Source organism: Anabrus simplex, chromosome 5 (genome assembly GCF_040414725.1).
Source record: "Anabrus simplex isolate iqAnaSimp1 chromosome 5, ASM4041472v1, whole genome shotgun sequence".
NCBI classification, from domain to species: domain Eukaryota; kingdom Metazoa; phylum Arthropoda; class Insecta; order Orthoptera; family Tettigoniidae; genus Anabrus; species Anabrus simplex.
Genome location: NC_090269.1, coordinates 120,113,348 through 120,135,424, shown reverse-complemented (window position 1 = coordinate 120,135,424; position 22,077 = coordinate 120,113,348). Strand labels below are relative to the sequence as shown.

Sequence of the window (22,077 nt, the reverse complement as noted above, 5' to 3'; positions counted from 1 at the left end):
ATGTTTTCCACCCGTACAACAGTACTGCAATGAGGTTTGCATAAATGTTAGCGATCTGAACTAACAGAACCCCTAAAAGTTATGCAACCCACCTCCATTACTGCAGAGCGGCTAGCTGATACTTGCGCCTTGTTCAAATACGTTTACATTCTCACCTATTTGTGGCTAAAAATCCTTTCCCTAATCATAAGTCACAGAACAGACGGTTCTGCGCAGAACCGAATCACAAGAACGTGATATTTTGTTTCGAAATCCCACATTCACTGTCTGGGAGTTCCTGGCTGTCATGCGGGTCTCAAAGTTGTTAGATTCTGTGACAGACAACGGAAAAGGACTTTGGATACTGCGAGTTCCTAAATTTATTTGTTTCTTTTTTCCACCACTTGTGCCACACCTTGGTTGAATTGCGAGTGCGATATGTGTCACGCAAGTCGACTTGTCCCAGTTTAACGCCGGATGCCCTTCCTGACGCCTCATGATTATTTTTACTACTACTACTACTGTGTGTTTCAGTGGTGGTTGACAATGTGGCGCGTTGTAAATGTACACATTCATAAAATTACTTTTGACATATAGTTAAGAATTGTTCCTTGCTTTTAATAGACAGGCAAGTAACCTTTAATTCCAACTTACATTTTTATGAAATAGGCCTACCCTAATATGTGGAAATCTAAATTCCTAAATTCCTGGTAAAAATATAAGTTTTGGGCGCGTTTAGAGAATATATATTTACGTATTGCCTACCGAGTCAATAGTTAAAACGATAAGAGGTTTATGACCAATTTAGCTTGGAGGGAAAAATTATCAACGAGGCTGTATAAATACATGCATTTCCTACGCTAATTTCAGTAAAGAACAAAACTTTTATTTTGTGGGGGGGGGGGGTATTATAAGATGTTTAGTAATCATAATCATCGGGATGTGCATTTTGTGTTAGGTTTTCTTTATTCAATTTGCTTTATGTCGCACCGACACAGATAGGTCTTATGGCGACGATGGGAGAGTAAAGGGCTAAGAGCGGGAAGGAAGTGACCGTGGCCTTAATAAAGGTACAGCCCCAGTATTTACCTGGTGTAAACATGGAAAAAACCCGGAAAGCAACCTTGAAAGCTGCCGACAGCGGAGTTCGAACTCACTATCTCCCAAATGCAAGAGTTGTGTTAGTTTGTTTCCACATAGGAATAAGATTTTACATTTCGAATATCACATGAATTGTCCGGGGTATGAAAAGAGTCTTATCAGAATGATATGTCTGACAATGTGCGAACTAAATCACGTTACATCTAAGATAAATTGAGGGATATGCCTCATCCATGATTTGAGCACCTTAACATTAAACCAAGTTAGTGGTGGTGGTCTGTGCTCTTTTCTGATGACATTGTAGTTTGGGGAGATAATGATGAGGAAGTACAGATACAAGTTGATTTATGGAATGAGAAGATAATAAATTTTGGAATGAAGATTAGTACTGCGAAAAGCAAGACTTAATCATGAGGAGAGATAACAGAAAATCCAGGAGAGTGATAAAAATAGAAAATGAACTTCTTGAAGTAGTGAAAAATTTTAAATATTTGGGCAGCATGATGTCACAAGGTGGAAATTTGGATGGAGAAGTTGATTTAAGAATACAGCAGTATCCAAGTTTCTACCATTGTATGGAACAAAGATGTGCCAGTGAAGTGCAAGAAGGTTTTATACCCGTCCTTTTATAAACCTGTACTGACCTATCCTTCAGCAGCCTGGACGTTGACTAAGCAGAACCAAAGCAAGACACAAGCAGGTGAAATGAGGTTCTTGAGGAGCATACAGGTAAAAACAAGACGAGATAGAATACGAAATGAGGAAATAAGGAGAAGCGTGGAAGTGTGTAAACTTCAAGAAGAGATTGATATAGCAAATCTAAAATGGTTTGGACACATGATGAGAATGCCAGGAGAGAGAATACCAAAGAGAACATTCATGGATGCAGTGACTGCACAGAGGCTTAGGGAGCAGCCTACAATAAGATGGGAGAGCTCTGTTGTGGACTGTATTGCAAATAGAGGAGTCGATAACAAGAAAGTACTAGAAGAGGAATGGTGGAAAGTAAGGTGGAGGACGTTGGTATACTACCCTATCCAAAGAGAATCTGGAAAAGGGAATGGATGGAGTGGTGGTAATTATTGTTTCAAGAGAAAGTGCAACTGGGCTACCATCCTCTCCCACAGAACGAAAAGAGGAAGCGTTTCGACACTTTTAAAAATCAGGGCATTGGCAAAAGAAGGGGAAGGGCCAAGAAGGGCATGGAAATGAAAGACAATGAAGCAGGGTGTAATGCTAGGGCCTGCAATGAAGGCGGCCCTTTAAACAGACTCCTCGTAAATAATCTAGCCTAATGTCACTGCACAGAAATGACATGGGTGATTTGAGGAGTCAGTGGAAATACGTTAATTTTTACAATTTTTACATAAATAAATTGTCACTTGGTTGCACGTAACAGCAGTTTACACTCGAACCTCGATATCTCGAACCTCCATTACTCGAATTTTCAGTATCTCGAAGTAATATACATTTCCCAGCCGTTTGTCCTGTTCTTCACGTTTATTTATTTATCTATCACTCGAAATTCGGTTACAAGAAATTCTCGATTTCTCGAAGCAAACATTTGCTTCCTTGAAGCAAAAAATACTCTGTAACTCGAATTTTGTGCAGCATTAACTGTGCAATACGGCATTTGTGGTTTGTGAGGAACAGTTGACAAGTAAAGGAAAGGTTACAGTGATGCTGGGAGCCGAAAAACTAAAATGTGTAGTGATCGGACAATCGGCAAAGCATCGCTGTGTCTGGGATGTGAATTAATTACCGGTCACGTACGAGAGCAACCCCCGAAGTCGCGGATGACAAGCTGCATTTACGAACCTCGGCTGCCGGGTATTGACGAGAAGTTTCAACGTGAAGGGTGGAAACGCTAACAGTAACAGACAGAACAGACTCGAAATCAAATTTAATTCCTGTGGAGATTCGAAATATCCAGGTTCCACTGTTTATAGCCTAATGCCACTGCACGGAAATGATGTGCGCGGTTTGTAGAATCAGTCGAAGTAGTTTGATTTTTACAATTTTGACATAAAGAAATTGTCACTTGTTTGTACGTAACAGCAGTTTGTTTTACTGAGTGTAAGAGTACAGCCATCCCTCGTAACATAGCGGCACGCTCCTCAGAAACTACCTGCACCAAATTGAAATACCCAAATATCATATTCTACTTAGGAAATTATACTTTCTTTATGTGTAGAGTACCTAAAATATTATTAAGCACAAATTTTGCAGAACATTTTTCTTTTGCCACACTTATTCGACGACAATGTATAATGCCAATAAGAAGTTGGTGTAGAAAGAATCAGTCAACTCAGTTTCGAACGAACTCTTTTTGTGCCAAGTTAATAATAGGCTTATCAGTTGAGCGGTTTCATAGTTTTCAAACTTTATTTGAACAGTTTTTTATTTAATTTTATTCGTGTATTTTTCTGTGTTGTAATCGAATAAATTACAGTTAATGAAACATGAAATCAGGTAAAGATAAATGGTTCATGGTTGGAAGTTCAGCAGCGCATCGGCCTCTCACCGCTGGATACCGTGGTTCGAATCCCGGTAACTCCATGTGAGATTTGTGCTGGACAAAGGGGAAGCAGAACAGGTTTTTTCTCCTGGTACTCCGGTTTTCCCTGTCATATTTCATTTCAGCGACACTCTCCAATATCATTTCATTTCATCTGTCAGTCATTAATCATTGCCCCATAGGAGTGCGACAGGCTTCGGCAGCCAGCACAATTCCTATCCTCGCCGCTAGATGGGGCTTCATTCATTCCATCCCTGACCCGGTTACTGGCAGAAAAATAAGTTGTAGGTTTTCATTTACAATCTTACAAGAACGAATAATCTTTTTTTTTTTTTTGTCATATAACTTGACACAATATTGCGTTACATCTACCTGCTGTAATTAAATGTATAAAAAGTTATTCATAGGTTTTACATTTTATTTGAAGGGGGACCTAATTTTATTTTGGCCGGCGGGTCCATACTACTGTACATTCGTTACACACCAGACTGAAGGCTTCGTAACCTAATGCCATCGAGGTCGGAAGAGAACAAGAGTTGGACAAGGGCGGTTGGATAGTAAAGATGAAAGTGAGAAGCCTAGTACAAGTAGCAACAACATCAGAATCAGCTAAAGGCCTCATGGTCACCAACTTACACTCCAAAATTGAGAGCCCCTAAGGCCCCGTTTTAGTAATCCTTACGACAAGCAGGGGATACCATGGTAGTGTTCTACCACCTTTACATTCGTTTTAATGTGTTTCCCAATAATAATAATAATCATATACCTTATAATAGCATGCAGACGCATTTTGATTTTACGCCATGTAGGATGCATGCGTGTCAATTGCGACCTTCCCTTTTTACTCTACTAGATGGCAGAGCAAACCGGATCTCTCTTGGGCGATCTGTGGCTGAATTTTAATTAATTTTGTCGATTAACCACCAACTGTGTCACCAGAGATATTTTACTTGCCAACATCACACGACATGGAATGTAGAATGCACTTTCATTCACCCTTCAAAATCCCGACTGCCTCGGCATCTGGAGGCCGACACTCTACCACTGATCCACAGGGGAATGAACAGAACAAGATTGTGACTTTTCTCTTCACTAACTGCATGGTAAACTCGCCCAAGACCTAAGTGTCTACTCGATAAACAATCAGCGGTGAATAAATACTTTCTGTTCGCTATGATGCAACCTCCTATTAAATTTATGCAGACCTAACTTATCCTCGTACGTTAGGTTAGCGTGATAACAGTAGGGCAGCACGTTACGGAGCAGGAAACGACCTTCTCTAGCGGATACAATCCTGGAACGTCCTTGTCTAGACATACGTGGTACGTGCCTGATATCTCAGAGCTGTCTCCATCTGCCAGTAGTCACGAAATATTCAACATTAATTAGTACGGCCAGTATCCAGTATTCGGGAGATAGTAGGTTCGAACCCCACTGTCGGCAGCCCTGAAAATGGTTTTCCGTGGTTTCCCATTTTCACACCAGGCAAATGCTGGGGCTGTACCTTAATTAAGGCCACGGCCGCTTCCTTCCAACTCCTAGGCCTTTCCTGTCCCATCGTCGCTATAAGACCTATCTGTGTCGGTGCGACGAAAAGCAACTAGCAAAAAAAAAAAAAAAAATTATATTTCTCCATGCCATTTCTAATTCCTAGTTGGGGGCAGAGAGAAACATCGAAATAACCACAGAGGTACTTATTTAATAAATATCCTTCGAATTTTCCTTAGATTTTAATGTACGTAAAGGCGTACTCCGGGGATTATTCGACGATACACACCAGTATCTAATCTTTAGTAAACTAAGTATCTCTAGGCCTAGGATAGAGAGAGTGAAATCTGTTTCCAGACGAATAAGGGTAGAAAATCTCCACGACAAGGAAATTAGACAGAAGTACATGCCTATGTTTAGTGAAAAGTTCCAAGTTTCAAACAATGTACAGCAAGTAAATTCAGCATATAGAACGAGATTGGGTGGCATACAGGGATGCTGTAGTAAAAGAAGCAAGGAAATGACTAGGAACAACTGTGTGTAAAGATAGGAAAAAGCGACCATCTTTGAGGAACGATGAAATGAGGGCAACTTGTAAACGTAAAAGGAAGGCGTATCACAAATGGCTCCAAACAAGGACTGATGTAGACAGGAAATTATATGTAGCCAAAGAAAAAGAGCAAAATAAATAATTGTTGAATAGAATAATAATAAGAAGAAGAAGAAGTCATGGGAAGATGTCGATAATAATTTGGAAAGGCTAGTTCAAGCGGCAGGGAAACCTTTCTGGACAATAATAAAGCACCTTAGAACGGAAGGGAAAAAGGAAATGAATAGTGTTTGGGGGAAATCAGGTGAACGCACAATAGATCCGAGGGAATCACTGGACAGGTGGAAGGAATAATTTGAAAATCTTCTCAACGTACAAGGAAATTTTGCTGTTGACGTCGCGAGCAACAGAGCTTATGAGGAAGAGGACACTGATGCCATTTAAATTATGCTTGAAGAAGTGGAAAGGATGGTAAACAAACTTCATTGTGATAAAACAACAGGAAGAGATTAAATTAGACCTGAAATAGTAAAATATAGTGGGAAGGTAGGGATGATATGGCTTCCCAGAGTTATAAGATTAACATGGAATGTTAGTAAGGTACCTTCTGATTGGACGAAAGTATTACTGTAATTGCGCCTACCTCTTAGCAAGAAAACAGGAAGGATTTTAATAACAATCGAGGTATTTTATTGATCAATATACCAGGCAACGTGTTCACTGGGATTTTGGAAGGGAGGTTTTCGATCAATGGTTGAGAGTAAATTGGATGAAAACCAGCGCGGTTTCAAATCACAGAAGGGCTTTCAGGATCAAGGTAATTGAAAAATGTTAAAAGAGGAATAGACAGTTATATAGTATGTTTACGTTTCGTAGATACAGAGAAGGCATATCGTCATTGAAGAAACCAAACCTCGTATGTGGCATGCTCTTCCTATCCATTATTTTCCTTAAGACTGGTCACGCTCCCAGCCACATATGGATATGCAGTCCATCAGAACAAATTTCCGTTGCGTTCATTTTCCTATGCTTCCGGGTAAAAGAAAGTGAAGGGAAGTTAGGGACTGGAATAACTTACCAAGGGAAATGCTCAATAAATTTCCAATTTCATTGCAATCATTTAAGAAAAGGCTAGGAAAACAAGAGATAGGGAATCTGCCACCTGGGGACTGCCCTAAATGCCGATCAGTAGTGATTGATTGATTGATTGATTGATTGATTGATTGATTGATTGATTGATTGATTGATTGATTGATTGATTGATTGATTGATTGATTGATTGATTGATTGATTGATTGATTGATTGATTGATTGATTGATTGATTGATTGATTGGACCTTACTGTACCGTACTCTAGGAATACATGTTTGCGCGACGAATGTACTCACTCTTACAGTATACTGTAGTTAAGTTTCATTTTTCTTTACACTTTTGCATAGGAAAATGAACACAACGAACATTGTTTTGATGGACTGCATATCCAGATGTGATATGGCTGGGGGCGTGACCAGTCGTAAGGAACAAAATGGACAGGAAGAGCATTGTGACATACGAAGTTTGATTTCTTCACTGACGGAAAAATGATAGCCGTACTGAGGTATTATTGGATTTAGAGTAGATTAATAAAAACAATCCAGGGCTACTGCGAGAACTGATGATAGAATGAATTCTTGGTTCGAGGTAATTCCAGAGTACAGAAAAGTCTGTAATCTTTCACCTTTGTTCATACTTCATGTGGATCGTTTATTGAAAGGTATAAAATAACAGGGAGTGATTCAGTTGGGTGAAATAGTAAGCAGCTTCGCCTACCCGACGACTTAGTCTTAATGGTAGATTGCAGAAAGGCTACAACCTAATATCTTGAAAATGGGTGCGATGAGTATAACAAAACTAAACTAAACTAAAATGAAGACAGTATGGAAGAAACCTGAGGGAAATGAATGTCAGGTTGTGATACAAATTTGGAACAGTTATATAATTTCAGATATGTATTTAGCATGTGTATTCTCCCAGGTTGACAGTATAATAAGTGAGACTGGATCAAGGTGCAGCAAAGCTAATGCAGTGACCTCGGAGTTCCCAACCATATTCTTTAAGAAAGAAGTCAGTTCCCGGATGAAACTATGATTATAGGTACTGGTCTGTTTTCAGACCAACTTTGCTCTATGGGAGTGAAAGCTGGGTGGAATCGGGATACATTATTAATGAGTTAGAAGTAACAGACATGGAAGTAACGAGACATCACTGGTACAAAACATGGGAGGATGGTACGCGGAACGAGAATATTAAGGCTAAGATAGAAACGAAGGGTCACGGCCAACTCGCCCGGTAAATTATTATTATTATTATTATTATTATTATTATTATTATTATTATTATTATTATTTCGGAATTGGATTTGCGTCGCACCGACACAGATAGGTCTTACGGCGACGAAGGGATAAGAAAGCCCTAGGAATGGTAAAGGAAGCGGCCGTGGTCTTAATTAAGGTACAGGCTCAGCATTTGCCTGGTGTGAAAATGGGGAAACGATAGGAAACCATCTTCAGGGCTGCCGACAGTGAGGCTCGAACCCACTATCTCCCGGATGCAAGCTCACAGCTGCGCGCTCCCCCAGGCCAACTTGCCCGGTATTATTATTATTATTATTATTATTATTGTTACGGAGATATCCGTGGTAGGTAGAGGTGAAAGAAGGTGCGGGTGTGAATGGGTTTCAAGCTACGAAATTAACGTGCAATGTAAAATTAATTTAAAATTTAACTAGGTTATATTTTCTTTTCAAAGACAAGAGATAACAATCATAACAGGTACAGAGTAGCAAAAATGTAGGTACAATATTACTGGGTTCGGGCTCAGTGCCCTTACTTCATAACTCTTGGGCAATCAGCCCCGCCTTACTCCCAAAGAAAATTTTAGCCAAGGGGCAGAAAACCCCATTCCTGCCCAGGAGCACTGGCTCCAAACATTACACATAAAGCCTGCACGAGGCATACAGAAACAAATTTCAAAGAGCGATCCGCTCTCAAAATTGTAAGCCTATCACAAGGCCACACCAAACTCTACCTTCAAGCTGTCCTCTAAGGACGTATTTACAGGGGTAAAATACCCAAACTACGGAGGTCTATTACATGAAAAGAAGGTTGATTACATGACCTCTAAAATAACAATTTGAGAGGAGGCGAACTTGCACTCCTAATACACTTTGTTTTTAAAACCTAATCTGGCTCTGGGGCCACTAACGCAAGGGCTAATCCCATACTACAGAGGTGACTTAGAGAAGAACACTTTACATTACATAAACGAAGAATAGTTTGAGAAAATAAGTTCACCTCAAAACAAATGTGAGTGGGAGCTCGAGAGGGTTAGCACTCTCTATCCCAATATGTAGCTTTACAAGAAAAAGATGAAAAGAGTAATTACATTTTAGGAAAAGGTTACATGATGGAAATGCTTCGAACCCGCCGCGAGTGTTAAACTGCCGACCTAGCAAGAAAAGAAGTTATTAATAGGCCATTACCTGGTGTTGAACGGCAGAAGAAGAAAGAGGCGCTTCCCGCCTCCTGCTATGTACTTAATACACTGAAAGATGGAACAGAAGTGGCCCGGAGACCCCAAAATCAGCAGTTTATATCCTCTCGCGGAAGATTCTAGGCGTTAGGGGAAAGAAAACACCCTCCCACAAAATCTTTATTGGTTCGGGAAAAGAAACCCCTACATAGAGGAAAAAGAAACACATTATTGGTGGAAAATTAATTAAAGAAATTCGGGATTGGCTAGATCCAAACTAAGGGGAAAAAGAGGGGTATACAGCCAACTTAAACAATGACAGAAGGAAATTTAACAAAGAACAAACTCTTGAAATAAAAATTTCTCCAACAAAATAGTTCTTTGACTCCGCACTAGGTCGCACTATTGTTGATCTTCAGTAGTGTCCTCTAGAAGAGAAAGTTCACACTTCTTACTTCAAGCGAAACAAAAACACATCAAAAGTGACACAGTTCAAAAACTCAAAATTTTCCACGTGGTGACATCTTCTGAGAAAGTAGAGAATTAATAGAATAGATAAAGTTCAACCTTCCTCCAGAAGAGGAGTTTCAACTGGCGCAACTTTTAAATAAACGGTGTAGAGGTGTACCGCCCGGTACAGACCTCCCCCCCCCAAAAGTTCCTCCAAGGGGTAACACAGAAGAACATAAGCTTTGTTTCCAAAATAAGGTCCAAGTTTTGATGTTGATATTAAGATTAATTGCGGAAGCATTTATAAGATTTTAGTAATTTGGTTGGTTGCAATTTCAAAATTTTGTTGTTGCAGGTGCAGTAAAGTTTTTCTGTTGTAGTAGTTGAATTTCTGAAGATAAACCTTTAATGCTTAAAAGTGAAGAAAAGTTTTGCAATGTCCACCAAATATTGTTGTTGAATTCCCAAGTGTAATTATTGCTTATGGTGACTGTCCATGTAGTTGATGTAGATTGAGTCGGATGGCCAGACCGGCCGTTGCAGCTTGCGTCCAACGGAGGCCGCTCGGACCCCTCAAGTACCCTGAGATACCGCTCGCCCGCACTATGAGGGGAGCAGAGGTGTTGAAGTACGCCGCGCCCGCGGTGAACAGATACAGGCTGCGGGCATGTAGTAGGTCGTGCGCCGCACATCAGCCTTGGCCGGGAGGAGAGCTCCGGCTCGCCGTGCACATGTCGTCCTCGCTGGAGAGGAGGGGGCCCATCCCCCTCCCCAGTCGCTGCACGGTGCTGCGCGGCTGCGGGGGCGCTGAAACATTAAAGCTAGGCGGCAGAATTGTGTTGGACTATCATCTTCTTTGAGGGTACAGGCTTGTGGAGAGGTTGAGGGGCCAGCGGCGTGTAGATATCCATGGCATTTACTATTATGAAGCCACAGTGTAAGGTGGAGCAGGAGACGGGAGCGTGGTAATGGCCGTGGCAAGAACAGGATGGCAGTTTAACGTTTCGGGGCAGGTTTTACACAAGGCTTACATCTAAAACCAAAATATTACAGAAGGGGCAGAATGCCTTAAAAGTGAAACTCAAAAAAAATATAACCTTCATATCCTTTCAAAATAATATGAAGCAAGTTAACACAGAAATTACACCGGTTTCACCTGGGACAGGTGAACTCTAAATATCCTCTCGGTGGCTGGATTACTTAGCAATAAGGTAACCGGCGTAAGAAAATCGAGAATGATACAAGGTCCATGAAATCTGGGGGCAAGCTTGCCCGCGGGAACAAAATTTTTGACCATAACCTGGTCACCTACCTTCAAAGTGTTGGGTCTCCGTCCACGATCATACCTTTCCCTAACCTTTTCATGAGACACTTTAAGATTGGCTTTAGTCTTCTTCCAAAGATCTTTAATGTTATCCGGATCTATTGTCTCGGGTAGAATGTCATTCAAAGACCAGAGGTTAGAGAGCGGCGAGTTGGGAACAAACTTGAACATCAAGGAAGCTGGAGTAAACTTGTGAGATTCATGAACCGCCGAATTCAAAGCAAAAGCTATCCAATGCAGGGACGTGTCCCACCTGGAAGGATCTTCATGATGATAGGCAATGAGTGCGGACCTGAGATTACGGTTAACCCGTTCAGCCAGAGATGGTTGAGGATAATAAGCAGATGTAGTTACATGAGAGATGGACAAGTCAAAACAGAATTTACGAAATAAATTAGATGTAAAAGCCTTAGCATTATCAGATACAATATATTGACACGGACCAAAAGAAGCAAAAATAGAATTTAAGCAAGTAATTGTAGACTGAGCGGTAGCCAGCTTAGTCGGGAATAACCACGAAAATCTTGTAAAACCATCTACACATACAAAGATGAATTTGTTGGCATTCCCCTTTGACTGGGGGAAGGGTCCTACATAATCAATATACAGGCGTTCCATGGGGCGCGATGCTTGATGCGAAGACAAGAGGCCTACCTTGGTGGACATGGTTGGTTTACTGAGCAAACAAGATTTACAAGCTTTTACAAGTTCACGGATTTCACCGTCCATACCTTTCCAGATGAACATTTCACGAATCTTTTCACGAGTTTTAAAGATACCCAGATGCCCTCCTAATGGGGTCTCATGATAATACTTGAAGATCATAGGTACAAGAACCGCTGGAACAACAACTTTCATCAACTTATCATGCCTCGAAGGGCAACATAGAACACCATTCCTCAGAACATAAGGGACAGCATGTTCCCCAGAAGAAAGGGTTTCCATTATAGGAGCCAGCGTCGGATCTTCACGTTGGTATTTCTCAATATCCCTAAAAAGCATGGGAGCATCTGTTAGGATGGCATTAACCTCGGATAGTATGGACTCGGAAGGTGATGAACTGTCGACCGGTTCGTGGGTTTCGACGTCGTTATGAAACATACGGCTGAGTCCATCAGCAACAACATTTTCGGTACCTCTGATATGTCGTACATCAAATTGGAAGGCAGAAATACGGATGGCCCAACGGGCTATACGACCAGTACGACGCGGCCTACCTAAGACCCAGCTTAAGGCTTGATTATCTGTCTCCAGGTCGAATTTGACATGTTCCAGATAGAGACGGAACTTTTCTAAGGCGAATAAGACTGCCAACCCTTCGAGCTCATAGATGGAATACTTGGCTTCTTGAGCCGATAGAGTCCTAGATGCATAGGCGATGGGACGCCTCCCTAGTTCAGTCTCTTGAAGAAGGACTGCAGCTACAGCTGACGACGACGCGTCCGTTTGGACGATGAATTTCTTCGAGAAATCAGGCATAGCAAGTACAGGGGCATTACAGAGAGCTAATTTAAGATCTTCGAAAGCGGCTTGTTGAGAAGGTCCCCACTCGAATTTGATGCCTTTCCTACGAAGAAGGTTTAAGGGCGCCGCTCTATTAGCGAAGTTAGGAATAAACTTCCTGAAGAAATTCACCATACCAATGAATCTAGCGATACCTTTGATGTCCTTAGGAGGTTTAAAATCACGGATGGCCTGTGTTCTAGAATGATCGACAGCTACCCCATCGGGTGACACAATATGCCCCAGGAATGACATTGAGGGCTTAGCAAAGGCAACCTTGGACAACTTAACAGTTAACCCAGCCTTACGAAGGCGATCGAGAACTTCTCGCAGATGATCTAGATGTTCTTCAAAAGTCTCGGAAAATACGACGACATCATCCAAGTAGTGATATAAGTACTCAAATTTGATGTCGGAAAAGACCCTATCTAGTAGTCTAGTGAGCACAGCTGCCCCCGTGGGGAGCCCGAAAGGCACGCGGTTGTATTCGTATAAATTCCAGTCCGTGGCAAACGCTGTAAGATGTTTAGACTCCTCGGCAAGGGGAATTTGATTATAGGCCTGATTCAAGTCCAAGATAGTGAAGAACTTGGCCTTTCGAAACCATGAAAAGCAAGAATGAAGGTCGGGAAGGGGCACAGATTGCAACACCACCTTCCGATTGAGAGCCCTGTAATCAATGACAGGCCTGAAGCCTCCTTGGGGTTTCGGGACTAGAAAAATAGGCGAAGAATACGCTGACTTAGAGGGCCTAATAATACCATCCTTCAACATCTGATCGATGATTTCTTTCAGAGCCTTCATTTTAGGTGGAGATAGCCTATACGGTGGAAAACGGACAGGAATCGAATCCGTAACCTCAATTTTGTATTCAATAAGGTCAGTAACACCAAGAGTATCAGAGAACACCTCGGGAAACGACTGACACAGTTTGCGAATACTATCAGCCTGCTCCTCAGGTAGATGTCTAAGGTCTAACAACATCTCATCCTGGGTAGGCGAAATAGATGAACATGATACAGAATTACACTTTAATAGTGGGATTTTATAACTAGAAGCAAATTTGAATGTGCACGACCTAGACCGGAGATCGAGCACAAGACCAGTGTGAGAAATAAAGTCAGCTCCCAATATAATGGGGCAAGACAATTGCTTGGCCACAAACAATTTAACTTTCCATGTAAACTTAAAAACACGAATTTTGACCAGTAAGGAACCTAGAATTTCTAATGGAGATGAATTAGCCGAAACGTATTGAACAGGAGAAGAGACATAGTCAGGGAGTTTACAAACAGATTTCAATTTAGAATACCAATCAGCCGAAATAATGGAACAAACACTGCCTGAATCTAAGAGAGCTGTTATAGGCTCGTTATTTAACTCAATCTTAAGAAAAGGAACAGGTGCGGGGGTATCCGCCGCAATCCTAAGACACTCTTTAGGGCATTCAAAAGATGAATTTGAAGGCTGGTCGTTCTCTGCATTTACAACCTGTTTACTAGGGCTGAGTCTCGGGAAGATGGATTAGTCGGCTCAGCCGACGCCACTAGTCACTTTTTATTATTGGCATAGCTGGAATTTGCACCAGAAGTTGAGCAGGAGGGGGTGCTATTTGAGTTTGGGCAATTCTTGGCGATATGTGAGAAGGCCCCACACTTAAAACAGCCTTGTGATGACCCTGCTCCATTCCTTGTCCCACTTGACTTGATCAGAGGACACTTATTCCGCAGATGGTCAGGCGACCCGCAAGCATAACATTTACGGGGATTGACTGGTCGGCGAGGTGGAGGCCGAGTGTTACTAAAGGAAGGCGGGGGTTCTTTCGCGACACGCAAAGAATCGGCGTATCTAACTCCTTCCGCTGAGACTGCCAATGCTTCAAGTTCCGAGAACGTTTGCGGGCACGCCGCGAAACACAAATATGACCTATAGGATGGTGAAATACCTTCCACAATAGCTTGTACAATTTGATCCTCAGGGAAGTGAAGAGCAAACACCCTAGTATAAAACTTAATATCTTTGATGAAGTCTGCCAGGTTTTCATCCAAGCGCTGTACCCGATAATAGTATTTCTGAATAAGGGAGGACCTGGCCCTAGCCGGGATGAAGTTAGCTAGCAAATGGGCATGGAAATCCTCAATAGAAGATTGCTCAGCGATGGCTCTAACTATTTTGTCAGATAGAACACCAATAGCATAAGGATAGATAATTTGCAAAATTTGACATGGGGAAAGAGAAAACACAAGGGCATGATCCTGAAATTCCACTAGAAATCTTAAAAATGAAATTACGTCACTGGTGGTGTTGACGGAAAACTTAGAGATACCTCTAAGCAACATTGCCAAAGGATGAGGCAAGCTGCTGAACCCAGGTGACATAGTCGTTAAAGGTTTCAATGGCAAAGAAGTTAATTCAGAGCGGATGTTACTCAATGACGCACGGCGTTCAGATTCGTTGTTCGATGGGGCAGAGATAGTTTGAGCAGCAACGGTTATCCTATTGACTTCTCCCTGGGGAGGCTCTTCCTCGTTACCTACATTCACCGTGGCGGGTTGATCAGTTTTGGGAGGAGCTTCGCCGGTTAGCAATTGAGTGACCTTATTAGACAATTCAGAAATAGTTTCAAGGAGCGTATTAGCTTGCTTCCTCTGAACGTCATTCACCTTTAGAGACAACAGATCATTAACTCTATTTGCAAAGTGATACAGCTTGCCTTGCACACGCTTAATTTGATTAGGAGATGGATCGTTTTCATCAAAAAAGCTGACTACCGATGCTAGCCCAGTAATATTCTCGACAATCGTGGAAAGAGAGTCATCAATTTCTTTCTCTCCCAAATTGGGGATGGAAATGGGCAAATCAAGGGACTCTCTAAGCTTGTTAGTGTCTATTGCAACCGTGCCTCCAGATTGAACGTTTCTGATAGTTAACTCATATATCAACTCCTCTTTGCGCAAGTAGTTAAGGAGGAGAACATCGCGAGGGCCGGGCATGATGACAGAACAATTTTGAAAAACTCAAAAAATTCCAGCAACTGAGAAAATTGTTAGAGTTCGAATCAAAGCAATGTTTAGCCGTCAAAAGGGGCTAAATTGAGACCCATTCAACCACGCTCTGCTACCACTTGTTACGGAGATATCCGTGGTAGGTAGAGGTGAAAGAAGGTGCGGGTGTGAATGGGTTTCAAGCTACGAAATTAACGTGCAATGTAAAATTAATTTAAAATTTAACTAGGTTATATTTTCTTTTCAAAGACAAGAGATAACAATCATAACAGGTACAGAGTAGCAAAAATGTAGGTACAATATTACTGGGTTCGGGCTCAGTGCCCTTACTTCATAACTCTTGGGCAATCAGCCCCGCCTTACTCCCAAAGAAAATTTTAGCCAAGGGGCAGAAAACCCCATTCCTGCCCAGGAGCACTGGCTCCAAACATTACACATAAAGCCTGCACGAGGCATACAGAAACAAATTTCAAAGAGCGATCCGCTCTCAAAATTGTAAGCCTATCACAAGGCCACACCAAACTCTACCTTCAAGCTGTCCTCTAAGGATGTATTTACAGGGGTAAAATACCCAAACTACGGAGGTCTATTACATGAAAAGAAGGTTGATTACATGACCTCTAAAATAACAATTTGAGAGGAGGCGAACTTGCACTCCTAATACACTTTGTTTTTAAAACCTAATCTGGCTCTGGGGCCACTAACGCAAGGGCTAATCCCATACTACAGAGGTGACTTAGAGAAGAACACTTTACATTACATAAACGAAGAATAGTTTGAGAAAATAAGTTCACCTCAAAACAAATGTGAGTGGGAGCTCGAGAGGGTTAGCACTCTCTATCCCAATATGTAGCTTTACAAGAAAAAGATGAAAAGAGTAATTACATTTTAGGAAAAGGTTACATGATGGAAATGCTTCGAACCCGCCGCGAGTGTTAAACTGCCGACCTAGCAAGAAAAGAAGTTATTAATAGGCCATTACCTGGTGTTGAACGGCAGAAGAAGAAAGAGGCGCTTCCCGCCTCCTGCTATGTACTTAATACACTGAAAGATGGAACAGAAGTGGCCCGGAGACCCCAAAATCAGCAGTTTATATCCTCTCGCGGAAGATTCTAGGCGTTAGGGGAAAGAAAACACCCTCCCACAAAATCTTTATTGGTTCGGGAAAAGAAACCCCTACATAGAGGAAAAAGAAACACATTATTGGTGGAAAATTAATTAAAGAAATTCGGGATTGGCTAGATCCAAACTAAGGGGAAAAAGAGGGGTATACAGCCAACTTAAACAATGACAGAAGGAAATTTAACAAAGAACAAACTCTTGAAATAAAAATTTCTCCAACAAAATAGTTCTTTGACTCCGCACTAGGTCGCACTATTGTTGATCTTCAGTAGTGTCCTCTAGAAGAGAAAGTTCACACTTCTTACTTCAAGCGAAACAAAAACACATCAAAAGTGACACAGTTCAAAAACTCAAAATTTTCCACGTGGTGACATCTTCTGAGAAAGTAGAGAATTAATAGAATAGATAAAGTTCAACCTTCCTCCAGAAGAGGAGTTTCAACTGGCGCAACTTTTAAATAAACGGTGTAGAGGTGTACCGCCCGGTACAATTATTATTATTATTATTATTATTATTATTATTATTATTATTATTATTATTATTATTATTATTACCGGTTATGGTGTACACTGCTGTCCCTACAGTCTAGCAGAGGCAAGCCTGTCTCTTACCAGGAGATCCTATATCCAGTTTGTGTTTAGATTAGAGATTTTTACCTGGATCGAAGGGCTGATTTCATGTACAGTACATTCAGCCTAAACGAGGGCAATTAATTGATATAGCGGTGATATAGCGACCCCGGTGTAGAAAGCGAAAAAAAATAGCGGAGAGGATTCAACACGCTGACCGCGTGTTACATCATAATCTGCAGGTCTTCTGAACGAGTAGTGGATACATGGTAGGCCAAAGCTTTACAGCTATGAGATTTAGAATGGTATGTTACACTTTTCAATGCAGCCAGTGAAATGTCGTCCATCACAGATGTTCCCTGAAGACGGGCGGGAGTACACGAAAACCCCTCTCATGGTCAGAACTGCACAGGAGTGATTATTGAGGCCATCACTAATTTAAAACCAGAGCAAGTGCCGATTAGGGAGACGCGAAGCCCTTGTGCAGTCAAGGTCAGAGGACGGCCTGCTGCAGTTAACTAATTCAAGGTCATCTCAGTTTAGATTCCTAACCTTAAAGCGTTCACCCTTAAAAATAAAATAATTTCTTCCTCTACCGTGGCATTTTCCTCCATTGTCTGGCGTAGGCTTTAATGAGAATGGAGCCGTGTTTTACGGCCAAATGTCCTGCCTGACACCAATCCTGTTATTGTAGCGGCTGGTAGCGTGGTGTGCCGGCCCCGTGGTGTAGGGGTAGCGTGCCTGCCTCTTACCCGGAGGCCCCGGGTTCGATTCCCGGCCAGGCCAGGGATTTTTACCTGGGCCTGAGGGCTGGTTCGAGGTCCACTCAGCCTACGTGATTAGAACTGAGGAGCTATCTGACGGTGAGACGGTCTAGAAAGCCAAGAATAACGGCCGAGAGGATCCGTCGTGTTGACCAGACGACACCTCGTAATCTGCAGGCCTTCGGGCTGAGCAGCGGTCGCTTGGTAGGCCAAGGCCCTTCAAGGGCTGTAGTGCCATGGGGTTTGGTTTGGTTTGGTTTGGTAGCGTGGTGTGTCGTTTGTAGATGAACGGGTATATTCAGACCAACACAAATACCCAGGTAGGGACCTGCATTTTTTCGCGTTTGCGATAACACCAACTTTAAAAAAAATATTCCCTAAAATGCTAAGGAATGTATTGTTCCTCTTGACAGAGCTCTTTCTCTCTGGAACCCTACTTATCAATAAAAAAATAACGTTGTTAACAATTCGAAAATTAGACAGATTTATGAAACAATAACGCGAATATGTCAATTTTATAAATTTTATATGCATAAGTGTTTAGTCCAGTAATGGAAATGTCGACTCAGCACTAGTGGAAAAACTGAAGTCTACTCCATTCTTTAAAAATGAGAATGATTCAGTGATCACAAAAGGGTACAATGAACTTCAAGAACAAACCAATCACATTGCGAGATGGAAAAATAAATATTGTGAAAGTTCTGATTAGTTTGCTTGACAGACATCCTGAGTTTAGTGGCAGAACTCTCCAAACTGTGTGGTAAACATGTGCTAATGTTGACTGTGAACGTTTCTCTTCACACTACTCAGGAGATTTGAGCTACTTGCATTAAGGCAGGAAAGTGACAATGTTCTTTGACAGTTAGAAAAAAAAGTATATTTCTTTCATATTATGCCTTCTTCAGTGATAAAAATGTGTGTGTCTTTAAATAAAACTACATATTGTTCTACAATAATTTATTTTCATGAAAAGGTACCTTTAAAATCCCAAAACATGATAATAACATGATTAAAAATAACACGAAATTCTTCAAAAATAACCCCGATTTTCACTAAAAATAAATGGAAAAATGCAGGTCCATAGCTATAGGTCATTTCATGTTAAGAAAACAGTGTTGCCATATCGAACGGCTCTGCTCAACAGCATAACGGGGAAACCGTGGCATATACATCGGTGAGCCCGCCTCTGTGGTGTAGTGGTTAGTGTGATTAGCTGCCACCCCCGGAGGTCCGGGTTCGATTCCAGGCTCTGCAACGAAATTTGAAGAGTGGTACGAGGGCTGGAACGGGGTCCACTCAGCCTCGGGAGGTCAACTGAGTAGAGGTGGGTTCGATCCCCACCTCAGCCATCCTGGAAGTGGTTTTCCGTGGTTTCCCACTTCTCCTCAGGGCAAATGCCGGGATGGTACATAACTTAAGGCCACGGCCGCTTCCTTCCCACTTCCTTGTCTATCCCTTCCACTCTTTCCATCCCCCTGCAAGGCCCCTGTTCAGCACAGCAGGTGAGGCCACCTGGGCGAGGTACTGGTCATCCTCCCAGTTGTATTCACAGACCCAGAGTCTGAAGCTCCAGGACACAGCCCTTGAGGCGGTAGAGGTGGGATCCTTCGTTGAGTCCGAGGGAAGAAACCGACCCTGGAGGGTAAACAGATGAAGATGAACAAGAAGAAGAATATATCGGTGAAACTCAGTACTTAAGTTCAAAATAAAAGAAGGAAGAAACTAAGCTACAATTTTAAAAAATCTACGGTACAGGGGTTGTAAAGGACGGAGAGGGTGGTTTATTTATTGTTTTACAGCAACATGCATAGACTACTGAACATACGAAACCTCAGTATTGAAGTTCAAGGCAAAATGGGGGAAAATAGACAACAGGTGATTTTTATAGGCTCGGGGTGGGGTCTGCAGTTAATTGCATTTAATAAATTTGCCCAGCAACGCCGGATACTACTGTGCCGTCATTTCACCCCACGAAAAGAATGATAATAGTTAAATGCTCAAATGTGGCAAAAATACAATGCCTAGAACTATGCGGTCGAAAACGATGTTTACTAATGCAAGGGGTTCATTCGACCGGCCGCGCTGAGTAACATGCTGCGAGTGTGACTCTGTTTCTTATCTCTTCATATTCTGACGTAACCTGCCCGCTGGCAGTAGTTCCCCTGTTAAAATCAGTTGGTAGACACCCCACACATCACTTATGCATGCGGGACATTTATAAGTAGAAATTACGGTGTCCGTGAGCCACCTGGTATATTTATACGAGTTTAGTTAATGTAAGAACGTGTAATTAATAGTATATACTTTATTATTATCTGTATATATGGTATGTAATCCACTGCAATATTGTGCAACACATTGTAATATCCAGAAAAATACTAGGTGAGTCGAGAACTATGGAGAACCTTCCTTCCAATTGTAACTATGTATTAAGCACTCTAGAATTTACTAGAAGATATGCTGTGACATATCCTTCTAGAAGCCTGGCCAGGCGACGTATATAAGGAAGCGGTCTTGATGGTGGAGTGGAGTTATTAGTTAGTTGGAATTGTTTTTGTGAACACGTGTTGTGGTTAGACCGACACGCTAATGTAAACAGTGCTTCGTGATAGGCAGTTGTTAAAGATGGTGGTTTGTTGATGTGTGTGTTTTGTTTGTGACGGCAGTTGGTTAGGTTATGTGTGATTAATGTGTAATAATTAATTGTAAATAGATATCATGGTACGTAAGTTGACAGCATTTTGTGTGCGTCTTTGTGAATAGATCAAGCTGAATGCTGTCAAATACCATGAGCAATCCAGGCCAAAATATTTCTAATTCCTTAAAAATGGTACCATACCCGATCGTGGTTACGTTCAATGTACGTTTTATTATACATTTCTTGAGATTTCCCACAACTGTATGATGGAAACAGCACATTTTGAGCAGACCCTCCTCAATTTATTCCGCCGACTCTTGTACGATCAGTGGACTGAGTAGGTACGAAACATTGTTTTAGAAATTCTTAATATTAAGATTTATTGCTAACTAGTATAAAAATCGATGTTAAACATAGGCTATATTTCTAGGAGCTGAAAGACATGGGCAGAGGACATAAAGGTACAGGGAAATCCTCCTGTAATGGTGCATTACCTCCTGTATCAGAGATGAATAACAAGGTGAGTATAAGAAGAGCTGCGATACATTCTTCCTTTAAAATACGATTGCTTTAAGTGATATGTGATCATAATATATTGCTACCTAGACTCAAGATCTTATGTATTCATATTACTAGGCCGACATATGCTCCATAGCGCAATTAATCAATTTAATCAATTAATTAATTCATGCTAATGAATTGTCTTAAGTCAAATGTAATAGTTATTTATAAAACGTGATCATAAATTGTTTCTACACCTAATATTGAGACAGAGAAAGATGTAAAAGAATCGAAGAGGCTATGATTGCTATGTACTCATTCTTTTAGCGGCTCTGAGTGGATTTTATATATTTCACTGAATAGTTTACTCTTCGAATTGAAGAAATTGACTATGAAATGAGGTATACATTCCATTTCTATGGCAAGAAATTCCTGGCAATAGTGGCAGAACTATCTGTATATACAGTTTTGCCACAAAGTGGACGAACCGCCTTTTGTTTTGTGAACATTTATGTTAAAATGTCGGTAACTGTGTTAGCATTCACGGTAACAACGGTAAACATACAATGCGCAGTCACGTTGCGTGAAGTAATAATAAACAAACATGGTTAATCAGAGTCCGTTTATCATCGAGCAGTGACTGGTGACGGCGGTGACGGCAGTGAGTACCGTGAAAATAAAATTTCTACATCGAAATTTTTACAAGGAAAGCAACAATGGTGGGGTGGAAAAAATACGCATTCGCAATCGGAAGTGTGACAGACTTTTCCCGAAGTGGTTAGGCCGACAACTTTGAGGGAAACATGCCACGCTTTTGATGTCTCACTGCAGAACTCTCCTCAAAAATCCGCACAGAAAAGGTCTGCAGCGCTTGGTATTTCTCGTTCGACTACGGTGAAGCGCATGAAACGGGATTTAAACCTCTAGTCTTGTCATTCATTTCACATTTATGAACTGAGATATAGGCTACCACATGGATCGAAGAGACTATGGTTGCTATGTGCTCATTCTTTTAGCGGCTCTGAGTGGATTCTATATATTTCACTGAATAGTTT

General features: G+C 41.5%; 1 protein-coding gene across 2 annotated transcripts in view; it reads left to right on the top strand.

Annotated features, from left to right (window-relative positions):
- LOC136874678 (sodium-dependent nutrient amino acid transporter 1) overlaps positions 1–22,077 on the top strand; it is a 123,876-nt gene that overhangs the window by 2,876 nt on the left and 98,923 nt on the right. For both annotated transcript variants that reach the window (XM_067148316.2, XM_067148317.2), the window contains exon 2: positions 20,952–21,041. In XM_067148316.2, the coding sequence (XP_067004417.2) occupies positions 20,964–21,041 (78 nt within the window). In that variant the 5' untranslated portion in view covers positions 20,952–20,963. The remainder of the gene's footprint in view (positions 1–20,951; positions 21,042–22,077) is intronic.